This window comes from Agelaius tricolor, unplaced genomic scaffold, assembly GCF_023055355.1.
Source record: "Agelaius tricolor isolate 1412-34295 unplaced genomic scaffold, bAgeTri1.0.p SCAF_2, whole genome shotgun sequence".
Lineage (NCBI taxonomy): Eukaryota > Metazoa > Chordata > Aves > Passeriformes > Icteridae > Agelaius > Agelaius tricolor.
Window position 1 is genome coordinate 90,644,864 of NW_027269262.1, and position 20,931 is coordinate 90,665,794.

The 20,931-nt window shown below is 39.7% G+C and overlaps 1 protein-coding gene across 2 annotated transcripts in view; it reads right to left on the reverse strand.

The window, feature by feature from the left end:
* The window catches only part of FAM135B (family with sequence similarity 135 member B), a 201,200-nt gene that overhangs the window by 118,088 nt on the left and 62,181 nt on the right, over positions 1-20,931 (reverse strand). For both annotated transcript variants that reach the window (XM_071421852.1, XM_071421851.1), the window contains exon 2: positions 20,164-20,259. In XM_071421852.1, coding sequence (XP_071277953.1) covers positions 20,164-20,240 — 77 coding nt within the window. In that variant the 5' untranslated portion in view covers positions 20,241-20,259. The remainder of the gene's footprint in view (positions 1-20,163; positions 20,260-20,931) is intronic.

Here is a 20,931-nt window from a genome sequence, read left to right on the forward strand (position 1 = left end):
AACAAAGAGAACCAGCTCCAGCTGGCTCTAAATACTCTTATCAAGGAGTAGCCTCATAGTCTGGTCATGCTCACCAGACTCTTCCAATCCCCTCAAGATAAAGAGGGATCAGTTTTGTCTCCTGAGCTCTCCTAGCATATGGATAATCTGTTCTCACCTGAGAGGAACATTTGCTGTGTGGAGCCTGCAGCAGCAGAGCCCTGAGGGTGGGATGCTGCTTGGCTGGGGGCAATTCCAAGGACATGGCTCCTCCCTCTTAGTGTAAGAGGCTCTCACTGAATTTCAGGCTTGGGGAGAAATCCTACAGACAACTTCATCTCTTCCCAGCTGAGCAACCCTCTCCAAAATCATGTGAAGCATGAACATAAAAAAACTACAAAAAACACAACAGGATGTAGAGATCAAAATCTATACTTAAAACTGGAGAATCAGACTGAGGTAGACATTGCAAAGGCCATCAAATTATTTACAGGAAGTCCTCCACCACAAATGTGTAGGAAAGCACTGCCTGATAGTGATATGGAGCTGACAGTAATGATAAATGAGATATTGCCTCCAAAAATAACAAGCTATTTTTCTTAGAGAGCCTTGGTAGACGTGGGATGTGAATTGGACACTTGGTAATACAGACTTACAATAAATACAGTAAATCCATAAAGTTACAGAAGGGCTGGCAAAGAGCAGAAGCTGAACAGACATTTTGCAAAGGGAGTGGAATGGACACCACTTGGCTCCCTGAGTGTGGTCCCAGAAATACATAAGGCTTTACAGTAGATTTAAGGAAAAGAATAATTAGGGAATAGATGAGAAACTGCAGCACAATTCCTGTTTTACTTCAATTAGGCTGAGTCTTGCTCATTAGAGTTAGGCTAGGCAGTACCTCTTTTTCAGTAAACATCTTGTTTGTGGGGGTTTTTTTGGGGTTTTTTTTTTTCCCTTTTTAAAGGGAAGAGCAGTGCAGAAAAACTTATTAAGACTTCAGTAAAGTAGGGAGAGCATGGAAAATTGCCAGATAATGTGGTACAGACACTGTGAAGGGAAGATCAGGAAACAGCAAGCTGATTTTAAGAACTAAAGGAACTTGGTACACTTAACTCAGCAAAACAGAGCAATCAGATCCCCTCTCCATCTATAAATATATTGGGAGGAAAATAATCAGGAAGAAAGAAGACTGAGGTACAAGAAAGTACAACATTGGCACAAGAACAAACACATATAAACTGTCCATGAATAAATCCAGTTTAGATGTAAAAACTGCAGCTGGCAAAGGAGCAAAACTGTGTAAAAAAAAAATCAAAAGAGCTCCTACCAGAAGCAGGAATGAAAAAGCCAATTTGTTTTTGGGGGAAGCTCAGTAAATTTCCAAATGATTTATAAGACACAGATCCTTTTTATTTGCAGTAGCATTTTATTTATGCAGGCAGTGCTTACTACACCAAGTCCCTTCTCTCTTGCAAGACAAACTGCATGGGTCACCCTAACAGCAATGAATTTGCCATCCCCACCTTCACTGGCTATTTGTGAATTTCTAATCTTTAAAATTAAACAACTCAAGTGGCTTCTTTGTTTTCCTGTGGCTGGGCACACATTCAGCCCTGCTGGCCTGCTCTGACTCTCCTCACTCCTGGCTTGGAGCCTCCCTCAGGAGCCTGGCTGCACTGACAGATGTGCTGGGTGACAATCCCTGCACTGACAGATGTGCTGGGTGACAATCCCTGCACTGACAGATGTGCTGGGTCACAATCCCTGCCCTTGCCTCCCCCTGCATGGGGCAGAGCTGCTGACACCTCTCAGTCTCTTGACACTGAGGAGCTCAGATCTCCTCTCCTAATGTTAGGATAATAAAATGTTTTTGCTACAGATAACTCATCACGTCATCTCTAGTGATCTAACCATAGCACAGGGCAGTACCTGATTCTAGAGGATTTACATCAAAACCAACAGAGAGCTGGGTGGTACCAGCCCTGTTACTGATGCTCTGGGCTCCATCCTTCCTTTCCTTCCTCCTCTCACATTAATACCAGAATATCACAGCTCTCATCTTCTACTTGTCTTCCCCTACGAATGCCTTGTAATGAAACTGTAAAACTCAGGTTAAGAAGGGTTGACAGGTTTGAGAGAAGCAATTTGTAAGATAATATTGATGCCTCATGCCACCAAACCAGATCACTCCCACCAGGAGCACTGACAGACCAGACTGCTCCTCCCTGATCATCCCTGCAACACGGAAAGCAAAACTTATGGCTCAGTAGCAGTGTCACAGGAGCCAGACAAGTTCAAATTCCACCTGCTTTGAATTATGCCTGAACAGCTCCAAGGCTTAAAATTTCATCCCAGCTTAGGCTGCCTTTAAATAAACAATCCTTAAGCTGATACATCCAGCAAACAAATGAGCTGTGTCTGAGCCTGAAGAGTCAGCCTGGAGCTCCAGCTGCTCCTCAGAGCAGTGTTGGAGTTGTCCTCCAGGAACCTGGATATCAGCAAATCTTCTCCATTGAATTACTGCTTCCAGGGAGCCAAGGACTGCAGCACACTGTTTTGGGAGTCAGTGAGAAAAAGCCTAAAAGCCTGACAGGCAAGGAAAAAGATGGATGTCTTCATGAAAACAGCAATAGAGGAGAGCTCAAAATCTCATTGCAAGGCTTAACTTCATGGGCTTTGAACTCCAGGTCCTCAGATGTAAAAAACCTCATTGTCTCTCTAACAGCATTAAGAGACCTTTCTGTCCTGTGCTGATGAGCCCCAGCAGAGGATTGCCAAGTGTGTTACCATCTGAGGGCTTCCTGATGGATATTCCAGAAGTTTATGCAGGACAGAGTAAATATCTGCAACCACCAGGCTGATTCCCAGAAAAACCAATAATCTATAATCTGCCAAACACACTATTACTTTCCATATAAACACTGGGAACCAAAGCTTAAAAATAAAGCTTTCTATCTGGTTAGCTTCCTGCTGAAAAATAAAAACTGGAAAGCAATACCTATTGTGGAAGTACAGGGAGAACACCAGGGCAAGGAGGGCAAGCAGACCATTTATTTCTCTTTTCCCTTTAGTGAAACAAGTCAGGAGTGTAGCCAAAAAATTCTGTAAGTTTGCATAAAACAATGTAGAATTTTCCTTGTTTGTGGTGATAATGTTGAAGGTTACATATCTAACAGAGTCAATAAGATTTGGTGGATCTCTAAAGTGCACAAGTCATACAGAAGAGCACTGTGTAAATCCATCCTTATTTGTATATAAATATTTTGGTGGGTTCTTTGGCTATTCAAACAGAAGAGCAAGGAAAAAGGTGATAATTTTACACCTAAGATTGAAAACAGACAGATAAATCAGACTATGGAGCATATCAGAAAAATTACCACATTTTTATAAATGCAAGCACAACGTGCAATATCATATGCATGAGGAAGCCCTACAATATACCCACAAAATATTTCAGACATATCTAAAAAATCCAGACATTTCTCAATTAAATATTATTTCAAGAAGCTTTTCTGACCTAACTGTACCTCAAGCTGCTGGCAGGCTCTAGAATAGCCCAGAAAAAAAGGGAGTGACTGTGGGACACAGGAGTTAGCAGCAGGCAGGAGGTGGATGTTCACAGAAGTCATTGCCACTATTAGCATTTTATTCTCACCTTTCTGGAACTAGGAAGAACACCCCTGACAGCCCAGGGAATCTTACACTCACTTTGGAGGCTATCAGGGGTTGGAGAGGAAGGCTTTTCCAACCCTCAGTGTTGCACACACAGTGACAGGTCTGTCTGGCAACTCCCTCTGCAATGCCCAGAGCTGCTGCTGTGCCAGGGCAGGTCAGTCAAACACAGCTGCAGTGCCCCAGTTCAGACTCCACAACCATTTATCACGTCAAGTTTCTACAATTCTCATCCCAGTTTTATTCTCAAGCTCTTTAACTTTTGATGAAGGTAGGTCTAAAATTAATAGTGTGGGGAGGGTGAGCCATACCCTCCTTGGAGTGCAGTAACAAACTGGTCTCTCAGTAAAAGACAAAGTGGGTCTGTGAAAGCAAACTTTTCACCTGCCAGGAGTCTCCATCATGCAGATAAGATGAAATTGTTCTATTGCAAAGGTATGGCAGCCTTTTTTTTAATTTTTTCTTATTTCTATTATGATAGAAAATCCTGCTTTAAAACCAGATGCTGCCTAGTTTTGCAGGCTTGAGAAGTGCTTGGTGTGATTCCTTCTCATCCAAGCAAACAGTACACATGGGTTCTCAATATCTTCAGAAGGTGCTCAGCATATCCCTGGATCAAACATGGATACTTGTGTCCTGAGTCCAGGATTTAGGGCTGGAAGTTCTCAAGAACACAGTGCTCTGGGCATAATTAGAAAAATCTACTCAACTTCTGGCAGAAGAGCCACTAAAATATTTCAGTGCATCACCAAAGGAGAGCCTACACTTGGCACTTGATGCTTTTCAGGCAAGGATTTCATTTGGATACAGGTAAGCCACAACCTTGATTGTTTTTATGCATCCAGCTTCTTGTAGTTTCATCAGATCATCTCTCCTCTGCAGAAACTTGCAATCCCACAAGCCATAAAATCTCCAGCCCATGAAACCCCGCAGCTCTCTGACAATTACACCAACCAGCTCTCTTTACATCTCCTTTTATGCTCACCTCAGGGGCTCTTGCCCTTTTATTCTCATCAAGGTAGCAATGCTGTCTTTTATTTAGTCCCATATTCATCCTTTTAAAGCAATTTGCCCTTTACTTCCCTTTCAGTCATCATAGCAAGGTAGGGGTGAAGAGGAGTGGGCAGTAGAATGGTGAATAAAGAGTAAAACGATAGAAATGTGCTTTAGTGTTGGAAAAGAAAGGCAGTGAAAGGAAAGGGCAGAAAAATTAGGACTCCAATAAGGATAGAAGCACTTATATTCCTGTCTCAAAAGCAATAGGAAACCTTGAGAACATAATTTAATTTAGTCTCACAGTCAAGTAGTAACCTTTTCCAATCTGTTCTTATATCATATGAAGAGCTAAAGATGAGAGATTTTGTGCTTTTCTAACTGAAGCACCTGGAAAAACTTATATTCTGATTATATGAGAGAGAATTAACCCTCACCTGTTCTGGGTGCAATCAAGAGATTCTAAAAATCATTTAGTATATATAAAATTAGCTGAATATTCCTGGAGATCAAGTCAAACCTTTATATTAAATAGGGTTTTTTAGTAGAATAAGGCAAACATCATGTCTCATGAGATTTCTAAAGTGCTTCTGTGCTTGTGGAGTGAAATGGATAAACAGGTTTGGAGATGGGGTTATTTACACTACATTTTGTTTTGTATCCCACTCCTGGAAACAGGAGAAAAATGAAAATGATAGGTATGAAATGACTTCTCAGAAGCTGTTGCTTTAAAAATTGTACAATTGTTTTTCATATCTCAGAACTTCTCAGAAATTTGAAAGCCAAAGTGACCTTAAAACAAAGATGCAAACTACTGGGGACTCAATGTCTAATCCAGCAGACCAAGGAGAGACTTTCACTTTATTCACAGCCTGATAATTTTCTAATCCCAAATGAATACAAAAACTGAGTATCTTCTAGCCATTGACCCTGAATTAGATTCCAAAAGAAGCAGGTTTAGGGAAATAAGCCCAGTGGAGATGCAGTGTGACCTGAGATGCAGTGAATCACGGTCCCAGGACAAGTCACTTAGTTCATCCAGCTGATCCCTAAATTCTACTGCCACTAAATTGGCCAATTCAAACACCAGGCTGACCACTTGCTGTGGTGGAACAAAGCTGTGCAGATAGGTTAAGTAGTGTGGTCTCAGACTCGTTTTGTCTCATGGCTATGCCTGCACCTCTCACAATTGCAGGGTGGTCTCCAGGTCCATGATCCCAGACAGACACTGCTCTGTTACTGATCTGCCATCACTGGACTCAGTTTCAGTCTTCAGCAAAAAGAGGAGCTGCATTACCTTACTGCAATTGGAAAGAGCCTCCACTAAGGCCTGACATTTGCTGGAGCCCAAGGGAGTTCACACCCACTGGCACCTCCATCCCAAAGCAATCTGGGGTCTCAGGCTCTCCTTCCAGCACTGACCCAGCACGTCAGGCCTGGGCTCTGCTCAGGTGCATCAGCAGGGGCAAGGTGGGACCATCAGGCAAGAGCACACAGCACATTCCCAAGGGAATGGATGCAGAGCTCCATGAAACTGAGCCCAGGGGTGGCTGATCAGTACCACAGCAAAGAGAAATACAAAATTCAGCATTTCTGTCTGGGTCCAGCTCAATTAAAGTGAGAAAACAGAAATTTTGCTTCAGTGGTTTCTGCTGAAATGCAGCTTTATTTGTTATGGGGTATTTTGAGGGGAGTATGTTTTTTCATTCGACACAGAGAATAATAAAAAATCTCAAGTTGGAAGCGACCCGTCACTGGGTTCAAGCAATCATTGAGTCCAAGTCTCTCATAGGACTAACTAAAACTTATCCACATGAATGAGAGCACCATCCAGACACTTCTTGAACACAAACAGCCATTTCCTAAGATGGAAATGTGAAAATTTCCTAAGATGTCTCCTGTGAGTTTCAGAGAGGAATTTGATCCTGTTCTCTTTTTGGATCCTGATTCCTAGAACTCATTACAGCTCAATGTCCTCCCATTAAAGAGAAAGGGATTGCAATGGTCCATTTCTTCTCAAAATTAGGTTCTTAATTCAGACAGACAGATTTATTTATGAGGGTAACCCCTGTGAGATGTAAACAGAGATTGATGTGTCTGTGTCATACATGTACAAATAATGAAACTGAAAAACAAACAAATAGCATTTCCTATTCTGAGACTAAAAACCCCAGAATCAGAAATCAGCCTCTGAAAAAAATCAGTACAGAATCAGAAAAAATCAGTGCAAAATCAGAAAAAAAAAAACACTCAAAGAGCAACTAGGAAATGTGGACACTTTTCAGTGTCAGAATAGAATGTGGAGCAAAAACTACATGTTTGTACAAAACATAATTTTTTGGAGTTTCACACAGCCTGTACAATTCCATAAGAAAAGAAAGTAATGTGCCACAAAACTGTAACACCTCTGCTCCTGTTATAATTATTTTCTAGGACTGGAAGTAGAATTTTTAGTGCAGAGCTTTAGTGTCAGGGAGGAAAGGACCATTTGAGCTTGTCCTCTCAAATGATAAAACAGGATGTAGAACATGGAGAACAACTGCATAGAAACCAGGACTTAGCTAAATAATTATTGGAGCCTGTATATCTGAGAAAGCAAATTTCAGTGTTTGAAAAACAGCTTGAAAAACAGTGGCAATTGATGGATAAACCAGCTTTTAAAAGGAAAATTTAATGGGGTGCAAGAAATTAAGGAATAGGAAGAACAGTTAAAACTTAGGAGTAACATCAAAGACTTGTGGAATGCTTACAGAATATGAGGTAGAATTTTTGCAAGCAGAAATAAAATAAATAATTGATGGATATAATAAGTTTTTATTAGGAAAGGAGCAAAACCATCAAGAATTTACAGCTTCTGACAAAGAAATAGAAAAACTGGTAGCACAGATGCAAGAACTGGAGAATAGAAGTAATGAGGTCTTAGAGACTATAAGCTGGTTGGAACAACAACTACAAAGAATTAAGAAAGTGGTAAGAGAATTAAAAGAAAACGAAGAAAGATTACAACAGCAACAGTACAATAACCAGATTCAGATGTCTGCTTGCAGTTTAAATTGGATGATACAAGGCATGGCTACCTACAGAAGGCAGCTTTGATTAAGTGCTAAAGGAACTGTTGGAGGCAGAACAGGAAGCAGTAGTGACAAAAGAGAGATTGCAGTCTTATTAGAAAAAAACAGAACCATATAGAGATCATTTGATCAGTATAAATTAGGAGATATTACAGCTGAAGTGACAGAGATGCAGGAAAAGCACAGGACTTCCACCATCACTCAGCTTTGGTCAGAGAATGCACACCTGGAGATGGACCTGGGTGCTCTGGCTTGGCTTGGGTCAGCTGCCAGCTTCCTCACTCCCCTGCCTCAAAAGAACAGCAAGAGAAATGAAAACAAAAAAAATTTCTTGGCTCAAGAGAAAGATAGAGCACTTACTATCACAGGGTAAACAGACAGGGTTTGGGTAAAATAACTTATTTATATTTAAAGGCAGAGTAGGCTGATGATAAACAAAAATAAACCTCTTTCCCTGTATCAACTCCCTTTTTTTTTGAGACTCAGCCAGCCATATTCTTTGATTTCTGACTGCTCTTTCTGCCTTTTTCCCAATCTCAACCTTGTTCCTCCTTTCCCCTGTGTCTGGCGTGGTGCAGCCCAGGCTCTCCCCACAGAGCCCCTCCCTGCTGTCCCTGCTTCCAGTGCCTGCACAGGGACCCTCCAGCTTTTATTTTCCAAAAAGAAGTTTTGAGAGACAGATTTGTGATACAATGTCTGCATCACATTTGCTTTCCTAACCTTTCTCAAGAAATGGGTCATCTCTATGTCTACCCACTCGCTCAAACAAAAGTCATTGCTAAATGTGGGATTTTACCAATTCACCCATGTTTCTCATTGAAGTGCTGGCAGCATTGAAGGGACACTTCCCCTTCCACCAAAGATGAATATTCTGTTCTGAAAGCACACTCAGTGCTGGCACAAGCCTGACAGCTCTAGTGATGGAAATCCCATTTTCTGCTGAATGGATTCAGCACTAACAACTACACTGAAATCTCTTCACAATGTTTTTTTGTCAATATGTGTCCTCAGTCCTTTACAGAAAATCTATACAGAGAGGTGAAAAGAGTTTTCATTCCCAATTGTACCATGAATCTGTCCCCTCTTCTCAAGTTCTGATCTCATTTTGAGCTAATCCTAAAAATATTAATATTAATAATATAAGAATTCACAAAACCTTGTGTTTCAGAAATTTTGTCCCAGAAAAAGTTATTCATAGATGAAAAAATAGAATCAGAGCAATAGTGAACAACACAGAAGCAGAGACAAATGATGATATGTCCACCTGAGCTGCCACCAAACTGTGGAAACACCAAGAGTTTGCAGGCACTTTGCAGCAGTAAAGCCTCCAAGTTGTTTGCAAATCTGTTCTTAGTATGAGGGGGGCTTATTTCCAAAACAGCTAGAAGTGAAACCCACACTTATCTTCTACCAGGATCCATGGAAAAACATCCTCCATATGTTCACAGAGTGATAGAATAGCCTAGAATGAAAGTGACCTCAAAAGATAATCCAATTCAGCCTTTCATGGGAATGGAAGCCAGGAGATTCCAGCAGCCTTTTCTAGACCAGTCACATCTAGAAAACCTCCAGAGATGGGGACTCTACAGTGACCCAGCCCCTGAGGTTGTTCCAGTGAATGATTATTCTCACTGAAAAAATTTCTTTCTTCTAAGGGATGAAACATTTTCTGGTGTAATTGCCCTTTATCTTCACCAGGAGGCTTCTCATGAAGAGACAGTGTGTCCTCTTCATAGTTACCCTGGAAGACTAACTGGGACACTGTGGTGAGATTCCCCCTGAGCCCTCTCCTCTCCAGGGAGATGAAACCTTCAGTCAGAAGAGGTCTCCTGTCATTCCTCAGAGCTCAGGTCTTTGGTTATGTCATCCCAGGGCTAGGACCCTGCCAAACTGCACACAGTTGCTGTTGCCTGCTGTTCCAGCCTGTCCAGGTCCCTCTTGACGCATTCACCTCACCACCAGCTTGGAGTCCTCAGCCAGCATGGTGAGGGTTCAGTCAATCTGGCCATCCAGGTCAATTATGGATTTGCCATCCACCTTAGAGAATGAAAATCTCACTGGATCCCTTTCACAGTTTCTCTACTGTCTTTAATTTTACAGTGCCTGAACTCAGTGGATTTTGTACCTTGCTAATTTGGCTAGAAGAGAATCTTGAGAAATAAAGGATATTATCTGCCACCAGGCTAATCTTGGCACTGGACCTTCCTAACAGGCTTGACCATCATCTAAGTTCTGCAGAGTCTGAAGTAGAGCAGCACATCAAGAGTAATCCAGCATTGCTTCCAATGAGGGAAGCATTAGGACCTGAGAACAGCAGGAAATTTTAATGTTGTTTTACTGGCAAGATGATAGAATAGAAATTGTTCAGCCTTGAGAAGACAAGGCTCCAGGAAATCCCTTTGCAGCCTTCCAGTACCTAAAGGGGGCTTATAAGAGAGTGAGGGATTTTACACACCAGCAGATAGTGACAGATTATGAGATTTTAAACTAAAGAGGAGAGGTTTAGATTAGGTATTATGAAGAAATTCTTCACTGTGAGGGTGGTGAGGCCCTGGCACAGGTTGCCCAGAGAAGCTGTGGATGCTCCATCCCTGGAAGTGTCCAAGGCCAGAATTGGAGCAACCTGGTCTAGTGGAAGGTGTCCCTGTCCATGGCAGGGCAGTTGCAAAAAGATGAGCTTGAAGGTCCCAAACCATTCTATGATTTAGCATTCTTTCTTTATACTTTATAAACTTTTAAGTGATTGAGATACCCAGGGCTGTTCCTCTCTGAGAATCTTCCCACCCTGTCCTTTCCTCAAGCTCTAGTGGGTCTATTGCATCAATTTATCTCTTTCCACTGCTTCACAGAGTTTATCTTGTGAGGAGGACATGTGAGTCCTGGAAAGAGCTAAACCAAAGAGATTACTTTAAATGGGTCGACAAAAAAATTACAAAATAAATTAAAAATCCACATCTTTCTCAGTATTTGTGGTGGGTTTTGGTTGCAGACAACACTCCAAAAAGTCACATTATAAACTGACTTCTCATTTTTTGCCAGACATCCATATAAAAATTTATCATGCAAGGCCAAACAGGAACAAGAAATTACTAAACAACAGTTCATTTTTCAGTTGCATTTTATTTGTAATACCTTTTATTGGCAGATGTTATCCTCACAAATGAATTAATGTTCCACTGTAACAAAGTGGATGTGGATTGATGGGAGAAATTGATTAGTGTTTGTTAATGTACTTTTGTTGCAGCAAGCACATTAAGTAATTAAAGTGCTAAAGGAGATCTTCCCATCCAGACACACAATATACTGAACTCCATTAATGAAGGACAAAGGACAACTGGGCTTTTCATTGCATCTTGAGTGCATCCTGTCTGCAGCATATACACCATATAGCTTAATTGCATCCATAGTTTTAAACAGTTCCAAAACCAGTGAATACAGCAAGAAAACTCTAAAGGATTGCATGTCTAAAAAGGAGTAATTATTTTGAGTTGACAGCATAAGCCATCTTAAAATGGTCTGATCAAGAGATTGTGTCCAGTTCTCCATTCTGATAATTAGACTTTGGGATATTTTCAGCTGAACACAAAGATATCTGATAAATGAAAATCAGAAAAAACCTTTCCCATTCACAGTAATCAGTAATATTTTCTACTATCACAGCATCTGAGCATTTGTAATTGCACCCTATAAAGAACAATCTTCTGAGATATTATTACTACTCCTATGTTTGTAGATAATAGTTGATGAGCCAAAAGGTCATTCAAGCCCACCTCAGGTAATTTCCCAAACTCACTACTCATTCCAACCAATAGCAATAGTCAGATACTGTATTTCAGCATTAGTTATATTAAAATGCACCTTACAAAAGTGCAATGAATTGTATGAACAGGATTGCCAAGGGACAGAATTGCTTCAAACACGGGACAATAGAGGTAAACCACATCTCCTGGACATTAGGCAGGGCCTCCTCTCTGAAAATAATGTGGACAAAACAGGGAGAGAAAATACTGGTGTGGGTTTTTTTTCCTTAATCTAACACTTCTGAGGGCTACTCAGAGGTTAGTGATAAGTATCATATAAAAATCTCATACAGAATGGGATTAAAAAAAAAAAAGCTTGTCACCTGGTGTGTTTATTGTAACTAAAGAGTCTGTAGTTGAGTCTTAGGTAATGTCTATGCTTTATATGCCCATCCTTCCCCTTTCTTTTAAAACCATATTTCCTGGAGTGAGGCAATTTGACAAGAAAGTTTTGTACTATTTACAATTAATCTTTGAATGCTCACAGTTGCTACGAAAACCATGGCAGGTTGTACCCCAAAACTCCAAAAACAGCTTAATATGTAACAGTTAAAAAATATATTTCAAAAATACTAAATCCAGCTTCCATTCATATATTAAGCAATTCATTGCTGTCAATCAGTGATAGAGGAGTGGAAAGGAAGTGTGGTCTTTGCAAGCCCTTACATAAAAAAAAAAAAAGAAAAAAGCCCCAAACTGGGCTAAATGTTGCATTTGGCTAGGCAAAAATTAAACTTTTGCCCCTTAACATCTACATACTGTCTCCTCTGCAGACTGCAGAAAGCAAACATCACCCCAGTTCAAGTGACCTTTACCTTGTTGCCTTGATGACTTTCTGAGAGAATTATGTCAGAAAGTAACTTCAATCTCACCTTACATGATTTATATTTATACAAAACTATACCTGAGATGTTGACTAGAGTTCCTAGCTCAGAGAGTTACAGATGGGCCCATGTCTGCTGCTGGGAATCACTCAGCTCTCTGTAGTGTAAGCTGTGGAAGGAAGCCTAAGCCCTCAGGCTTGTGAAAGGATTTATGTGTATGTGCTGCAACATTTTATTACTTAAGAACAAGTGAAGTGACACAGTTTTAAAGCACTGATCTTAACTAGAACAAGCCAGAAACATGGCATCAGCACAGCCTGTGTCAGGGCAATTATTCTTAACAACAGAGAGTGCCAGACATGAGTGAATGAGAAGGTCTGGTAATAAAATAACTATGAAATGCTTCAAAAAACCCACTGTGTTCTTTGAGTGCAATTTTTTAGGGAACGAGAATTTATTCTCCAAGTTTTCACGTGAGGGTTATTGTGATGTTTTTAGTTCTTCTGGCACTTTTCCTCTCCAAAGCATTCTGCAAACAACAGCTAACAGAGGCAGCTGAAATTACCTGTATTTGGAATTTCTTATCACATTGTTACATTGGGAGGTTGGAAATAGATGGTCTTTAAGGTCCCTTCCAAGCCAAACCATTCCATGGCTCTGTGGCACACTCTGTGTATATCCCTAGGGAAAGCACAGAGTGACCACCAGCAGCAAATCCTGTCTTTAAATACAGGATAACCTCTTGGGAGGACAACTGGTCCTTGCAAGGGAAAAAGTAAAATCCTTTGATTGTACTCAAGCTCTGAAATTTGTTGTGTAGAGTCTGGGGAATCTCTGTCCTTGCAAGTTTTGAAGATGGGACAGGACATGGCCTTGAGTAATTTGGTCTGAATTCAATAATTCCTGCTTTAAGCAGGTATTGGGTTGAAGATCACTGAAGTTCCCTTCCAGCATGAATGATTCCCTGACTCTAGGATGAGTATGACCATAGTCTTCCTCAGCATAGAAACAACAAAGAAGCTCTGCAGCTTCTTTCTGCACTCAGTTTTAGCCCCATGAAGTACAAGTACACATTGTTTTAGTGATTTATCATCAGGATGATGGTCTCCAGTTATTCACCTTTTAGCTTACAGCACAAAACAGGTTGACTTGATTATCACTAATATGTGATTTTAGCTGAGCAATGTGGTTTGCTAATAAAATTGAGTTCTGTTCTAATAAAATTGGTTTTTTTCAGCAGTATGCAATGCTCCATGCCTTAAGTCTTGATGTCACTCTGTGCAGTTCCTCAACAAGTGTGTCACATCCTGGAGGAGCTCAATTTTCAATGCTGCCCTTAATGACACAATGACTGTAAGAATTTATGGGGCTTGTGTCATCAATTCACTGGGGAGATAGAGGGTAAAACAGATCCAAGTGCATCAATGAAGATCACAGCTACTTCTAAAAGACCTATGAACAAAGAGAAGCTATTTTTTTGTATAAAATCTATTGGTTCAAGTAGAAATTCACCTCAAAGACATGCACATAGTCCATTAGATTAATACATTTGATTAGCAGAACTCAAGGGGGATCAAAGCCACTTGGTGATACTCTAGGGGATGACACTTTAAATTTAAGATCTCTGCTTATAGAAATATTTTTTTATTTTATGAATTGAACTCATAAAAATAGGAAAGGCAGTGCCAAATTACACATCAAGAGCTTTGAAGAAAATCTTATAATAGTCAATTTTTAATGTTACAGATGATAGAATGAAATGTCTTCCAGGTTAATGGCTGATGAGCTTTAAAAGCTGGCTAAATCCCAGAAGTTTCATTTTGGTTTTTTCTTCTCTTTTTAACTCTATTTTTTTGCCCAAGACTTTAATCTAACATCACAGCTTGCATTTTATTTCCTAGGAGAGTGGATCCCATCTGTTTGCATGACATTCCTCTTGGCTAGCACTGTCTATATGATATATTTTAATGTTTGTCTTCCAGGAGCAAGCAGAATGCCTTCTCTCTCTGTATCCTTACCTTTGATTTATGAATTTTCCTGGTGTGTACAAAGCTTTCCACCTGGATGCCAGAGCATCTATACCAAACTGTTGTCTCTGTAACTATCACCACCTTTTATCTTTGGATCAGAAATTGCTTTGCAATTTCAGCATTTACTGATCCTTCAAAATGTCTTTCTTAAGTCCCAGTTGTTTATTTTCTGCAGGTGGGGAAAACCAGAGACTATTCTAACAAGACCTGGATCAGAAAGAGAGATAGGAAGGGAATGTATTGATTCCCTAGAGCATCCTTAATTTTTTTTCCTCTGCTGTGCCCATGAGTAAAGGCCAATTTGCTGAATGTTGTGCAGTGTGCACTTTGAAGTAAGCTGTTTTAATGACTAGTTATCACACTAGTGTTCATGACCAAGAGAGAAACAGTTGCTATCCCATGTGTGAAGGGTGGCTGAAGCAAACTGAGCACATTCTTTCTCAACATATGACTCAATCAACTCATGTTGTGTGACATGGGTGCCAAATGGGAGCAGAACAAGTGGTGAGGCTGGACCATATGGGTTGAGGAATGGCAAGACGACATTTGGAGTTCTCAGAAGCTCTCAAATTGCTATAACATTTCTGGGCTCTCGAACATGTGTTTGTTCCAAGTCAATGTGTTGTCCAGAATTTTCCCTCTGACACTGCACAGGCCTGGTTTTTACTCTGTGTTAATGATTGCTGGGAAGAGAGTGTGGGAAACAATCACAAACTAGCAGGTAAAGCATTATCTCAAGGCCTTGAGTAGTGGCTATCCAGGCCCCTTATTTCTGAATTTGTACTAATTCTGTGATACTGCTCTGGTTAGACAAGCTCTTAGCAGAGGTGAAGCTGGCCTCTAACTCAGTTGTCTATAGGTGACCAAGTGGCTACGTAATGTATTTAGGGTTGGGTAAGCCAGAGTATTGCTCATTTGAAGGAGAAAGATAATTTCCAGATTCAAGAGCACCCTGCTTTCCACTGACTAATCAATTACCTGTCAGTGGAGTTTGCTGAGATGCTGCTCTTCACCTGCAGAACAGCCTCACCTCTGAGGCTCCCTCAATTTATTTCCAAAGTTTCCCCCCTACCACTGGCACAGGACTCCCCAGCTCTCTTCAGCAGACACAGAGTGCCTAGAAATTAAAGATGGCTAAACTCATTAACCAAATGAGAAAATTGTCTTCACCAGCTGTCATGACAATAACTCATCACTCATGATTTTCATGGAGATGCCATTTGCTACACTTCAGGACACTGATCTTTAGCTTCATGCACACCTGCACTGCAGCTACTTTCTTGACTTTAGATTTGTGCTAAACAAAGCTCCATCTTGTCAGTTCAGTGCAGCAGGTTCTCAAATATCACTGCATGACCATGACTGACTCCTGAGGGGTTTTATGCTTTCTCTTTTTTATGCTTTTTTTTTTAGAATATTGGATGTTGGATGCTGCCTTAAAGTGAAGATACTATGTCATCGTGGCAAGAAAAAAAGTCAGTTCTGTCAATGCATCTGTTCCAAGGGATAACACTCATTATTCTAAAAAGGGTTCCATCACTTTACAATGCTTACAAGCCCTCTTCCTTTTATTTTTCCCCCCTTATCTTTCTTCATTTATAATAAAGAGAATTCATGCATCATAAATGCACTAGGTAAATATTTTCAAAATTACAGATTTACAGTCCAAAAGTGATTTGTGTTTCATTACAGGTGAGAAGTCTGAAGAAAGGCATATTTTTATGAACAAAGTAACAAGATTTACTTCTGTCCTACACTTTCAAACTATATGATGATATATATGTATATTCTGACACTGTCCCTCAAAGGCTCTGAGAAATAAAGTCTGAAGCTCTGAACACAATGTGTATTTTTCAGGCACTCATCTGATGAGAGAGGCACTGATGGATTGCTGAACCCCAGTTTGTTGGGAAAAGGAGCTGCTGCATTTTGTCCCTAAAGGAATGACTTCATGGCTAAGTACACTAAAGCGCACATGTCCATCTGGTAGTTAACAGGGGTGTTTTGCCACTCAAAAGCTTAGTCTGTTAAGTCAGAGGACCTTCTTTCCAGCAGCTCTGAATGCTATTGATCCCTGGCCTGATCCTTGTAGGGTTTTGCAAGCTCTGAAACCACTCATCTTTTCTCCAGGGCAATGGTGCCTTCCTTTCAGAAGGAACTGGACTCCATTTTCCCACCCATTTTTAATCACCACTACCCCTCCCACACATAAAACACCAGTGTAAGTGTCAGACACTTAGAAATTGCAGCCTGGAATTTGAGGATTGAGAAGACTGATAAGCAGTGGATCCAGCCCTGTGATCAGTGACCAGTGACTTATCTTGGTCCTCGTTTTATAATACATTGTTGCCAGAATCCTACCACAGATCAGTCACTATTTCACCTTCTTTGTGCCCTCTCTTTCCTCACAAACTGCAAATATTACTCACCCTGTGGATGCAGTAGTTGTGGAGTTGTTTTTTGTTTTTTTTCCCGCAGTCAAATAGATTTTGAAAAGCTTTAAGAAAAAAAAGGTGCAGAAGGATTGCTTCTGACAGAACCAGACAAATCAATTAATTGATCTCCGGCAGTCAGGGATAATTTTATTTCCTAGTCTATTAAGGAAAATCAGAATCAGTTAGCTAATTTCACTAGAGAAAATGTCACCAGTTATTAAGCAGCACATGATAGAAAAAATTAAAGACAGAAAGCTCAAAAATGTTTTTCCTTCCAGAAATTGCATTACTTATTTCTCAACCTTTAGAACTCAGGCATCAAGCAGCATTGCAAATCCTTTGGTTTGACCAAAAAAAAAAGGTATTCTTCCCCTGTAGCAGCACCTACAGCATTTAACCTTTGATGTCTATAAATACTGACACGGTTATATTTGTGCTCCAGAAGAAGATATATTTAACAGTAACTGACCAAACTACCTGCAACACATAATTTACTGACTGTTCCTGATATATATTTGCCAAAAACATAAAACCATGACAAATGTTCACCAAAAAAAAAAAAAGAGTCCTGATTTTTGTATAATAACTATTCATACAGGTAAAGAAACATGATTCAAATAGCACAAGTTGTAGTTCAAATAGTTTAAGGAGCTTCCATTTCACATGGGGAGGCAGAAGTGACAACTGGCTCTGCATGCATACGGATTTCAAAAGAGCATCCAGTAAAATCAAAAATAGAACAGGGCCATTACCAGCAGCCTAACACTTTAAAGCACTTTGTGACTTATGGACAGCAGATCATGTCCTTAATCAAGCTTGATTAACTGTCACCCAATGGTTCCAGAAGGGCTGATTCTTCCTAAATCACGTTGATTTATTCATTCCTTTATTTGAGTGCTCTTCTTGAAAAGACTTGTGGCTGGCACAGCCACACTCTCCTAAAGGGCAATGCTTTCAGAAGGACTGTTAGCCAAGACTAAGTGGTTTGGGAAATATTGCCCTTATTTCTGCAGCTGCCAAGTTCCAAACCAGAAATTTCAGCCTTGTCAGTTAGGCATACAGGAGTAGGACTATTCTGTATTTGTGGGCATATTCAGGGCTTTTGTTATGATTTTTTATTTTGTTTTTATACCAAAATGTTAGGAGGAAAAATAGATTATATAAATTATTATTAAGGCTCTTTGTTTTTGTTCATGCTTTTGAGGTAAAAATACCACAGCATGTTGGGTTCCCACAGAAAATAAGATGAATTTCAATTTCTCTGCTTTTCTGATAGACAACACTTCATAAATCACCTTTCCAACCTTCATCAGGACAGAATGATATTGATTCAATTTACAAGTCACTCAGAGAAGAAAAAAATGTTAGTTAAATAGAAAATACACATCATTCTTAATTCTTTCACACTCTTATCTGTGGAGGCCACATAAATCCAAGATATCCCAGATGTCTATAGCCAATATCAACAATGGAAATATAAAAATGTCAAAATTAAAAGTGTCCTTGAGTTAAAATGGAATTTGACAAGCTCATCCACTCTTTCTTTTCACACGTTTATGCTACAGTGAAAGGGCCTGCAGATCAGATGAATATCCAGCCAGAGGATAGTGACCAGCAAATATGAGACACCAGGATTTTGCTGGAAATTCAAAGGTTAAAATGATGGAAGGAAAACAAATGTAATATTGTGCAGGGTACACTGAAACAAAAATTATTGCAAACAACTTAATGCGGTATAACCTATAGTATCATGTGTTTGGAATATTAATCAGTAAAGCAAGGTAAGTACCAGTGGGGAAAAAGCAAAGGTAATTAGGAACTCATTAGTGTGACTGCTGAATATATTATCTGTGTTAGTGCTAGGCTTACCCCCACACCAGAGATTTGATCTGACTGTCAAAGCAAAGGAAAACATTTTACAGAAATGATTGAATGCAAAATCAGACCAATAAAAGAAAAAAAAAACAGGCAGATCATCACACTGGAACATGGAAAGATTCCTGGCTAACCTCTGAACATCCTTTTGTCTAAGTCCAAAAAATCATAGCCCACAGATGGGAGTGGATTTTAGTTGTGAGGAAGATCAAAGACATTACAGTGATCACCAGAGACCAAGGGAAAAAAAAATCTATAGTTAGATTTCCCTTATGTTATCATAAGGACCAGAATGCACATGAGATTTTTTTAATAGCTTGGACAAACCAAACAGCTCAAACATAGAGGTTTCTTTTTCAGTTTGACACCAGTATTTGACATAGTCAGAATACTCTCTAACATAAAGTTGGTGGATATTCTCTTGGAGGGAACAACAGAATGACAGATGCCAGCTGTTAAAACCAAATAAAGCTGTGTTTCCTTCATTCAAGTTCCCAGCATTTTTCCCACACAGTTCATCAAAGTAAATCAAATAACAAAATGCTTCTATACTGATGGAAACAGCTCTACCCAATCCATCCCAATACCTGAAACAATTCCCTGGTTTTTGTGGGGGAAATGGTGCTTGAGATAGACAAATCACTGTGAACCAGCCCTGTGCCAAGCTAAGGCTTGAAAGAGAATATGTGATGTTCTGTAAATATCAGTTGTGGTAGGTGAAAGAAAATAGTATTAACTCTAGACCCACTGTTTTCCATGAAGCACATTCTTTTGACCTGAGTGTCCTGGTCTCTCCCAAAAGTGCTTCTTTGTCTATTTTTTCTTTACTGAAGAACACCTGTGGGGTGCAATATGCAAGCTGAGCAACAATTCACACCTGGCCAGGCCTCTTCACAGCCATCAGGTTTTTAAAAATCTACTAGGAAGGGTGGTGCAAAAATAATTGAGGCAAAAGTTTAACTAGACCAAAGCTGTACATATTCTAATTTATGGATATGTGAAAAATCAGTGTGGCCACCAGAAGCAGAGCTTTAGACAAATATAAGTATTCATTTTCCCTTCTGAAATGGTGGGATTCAGCTAACTTTCATTAAAAGAATGTAGTCATTGGGTTTATGGCCCTAAAATGAAATTGTTTGCATTATAATTCAATACAGCTATCATTTACCAGAGAGACTCAAAATCAGTCCAGAAGCATTTAAAACAGTCATTGTACTTATATCTGAACAAGGGCTTAAAATAATTTGGAGCATTACAACATTGTATTGCAAAAACAAGTCAGTCAGTCTGAGTTTATAGTGAAAGTAATGTACATTGATCTTCCTTGACAGCAATGAAAGCCCAATGACATCCTTCTCTGCCCTGGAGATTGCATGAAATATAACTGCACTTGGCAGAAAAGAACCTGTTTTGCAATTTAACTCTTTTCTGTGGGTTGCTCCCTTGTTGTCAGCTGCATATTAATGGAAACATCAACTCACCCCCTCTGGAAGAGGTCCACATTATGGAATTTGTGTAGCTCCACAGAAAACTCGACCGTTCCCTGAACCTCAGACATGGTTTTTTCAGGTCATCACCTAAATAACACATATATAAAGACATTGTAAATGTTTGAAGTATTTTACTTAACAAATCCATGAATGGATGATTTCATTTTAGTCAGCATCTTGGGGTCCATGCAAAGCTTGAAATCGACTGATATCAATTGGAATCTTTCCAATGACATCATTTGGCTCCATCTTCAGGAAAACTTGCTAAAAGCCAGATCAAAGCAGTAATTAAGAGAGGTAAGAAGTCTAATTAAGCCTGAGGACAGAACGATAATATTATGAAAAGTATAAGAAGCAAAAAGTAAATAACATATTATGTGCAAGAATCTCAAAGCAAATTTTAATTAACTCTCTTGCTGCTCTTGAATGGGAAATTGATTTTTTTTTCCTTCTCATTTTATGAAATGGCAGATTTCCAGGGTCAGCACAGCTCATTTCTGTAAAAGCACAGGCCAAAAAGAAAAGAACTCTAGATAGATGAGAGCAGAATTCAGATTTCTCTTTTTTTTTTTTTATCCCTCCTATGACTTAAATAAAGTCCCAGAAGGGAAGCTTCTGAGGGAATATGAATAATTTAAATATTAATGAATGGAAGATATTCTTTTAAAGAAAATGCTGACAATCATGGCACCTAATAGGCCACAACAGTCAGATCAAGATTTTGAAGCATTACAGCCATTTACACAGTACATCTCATGT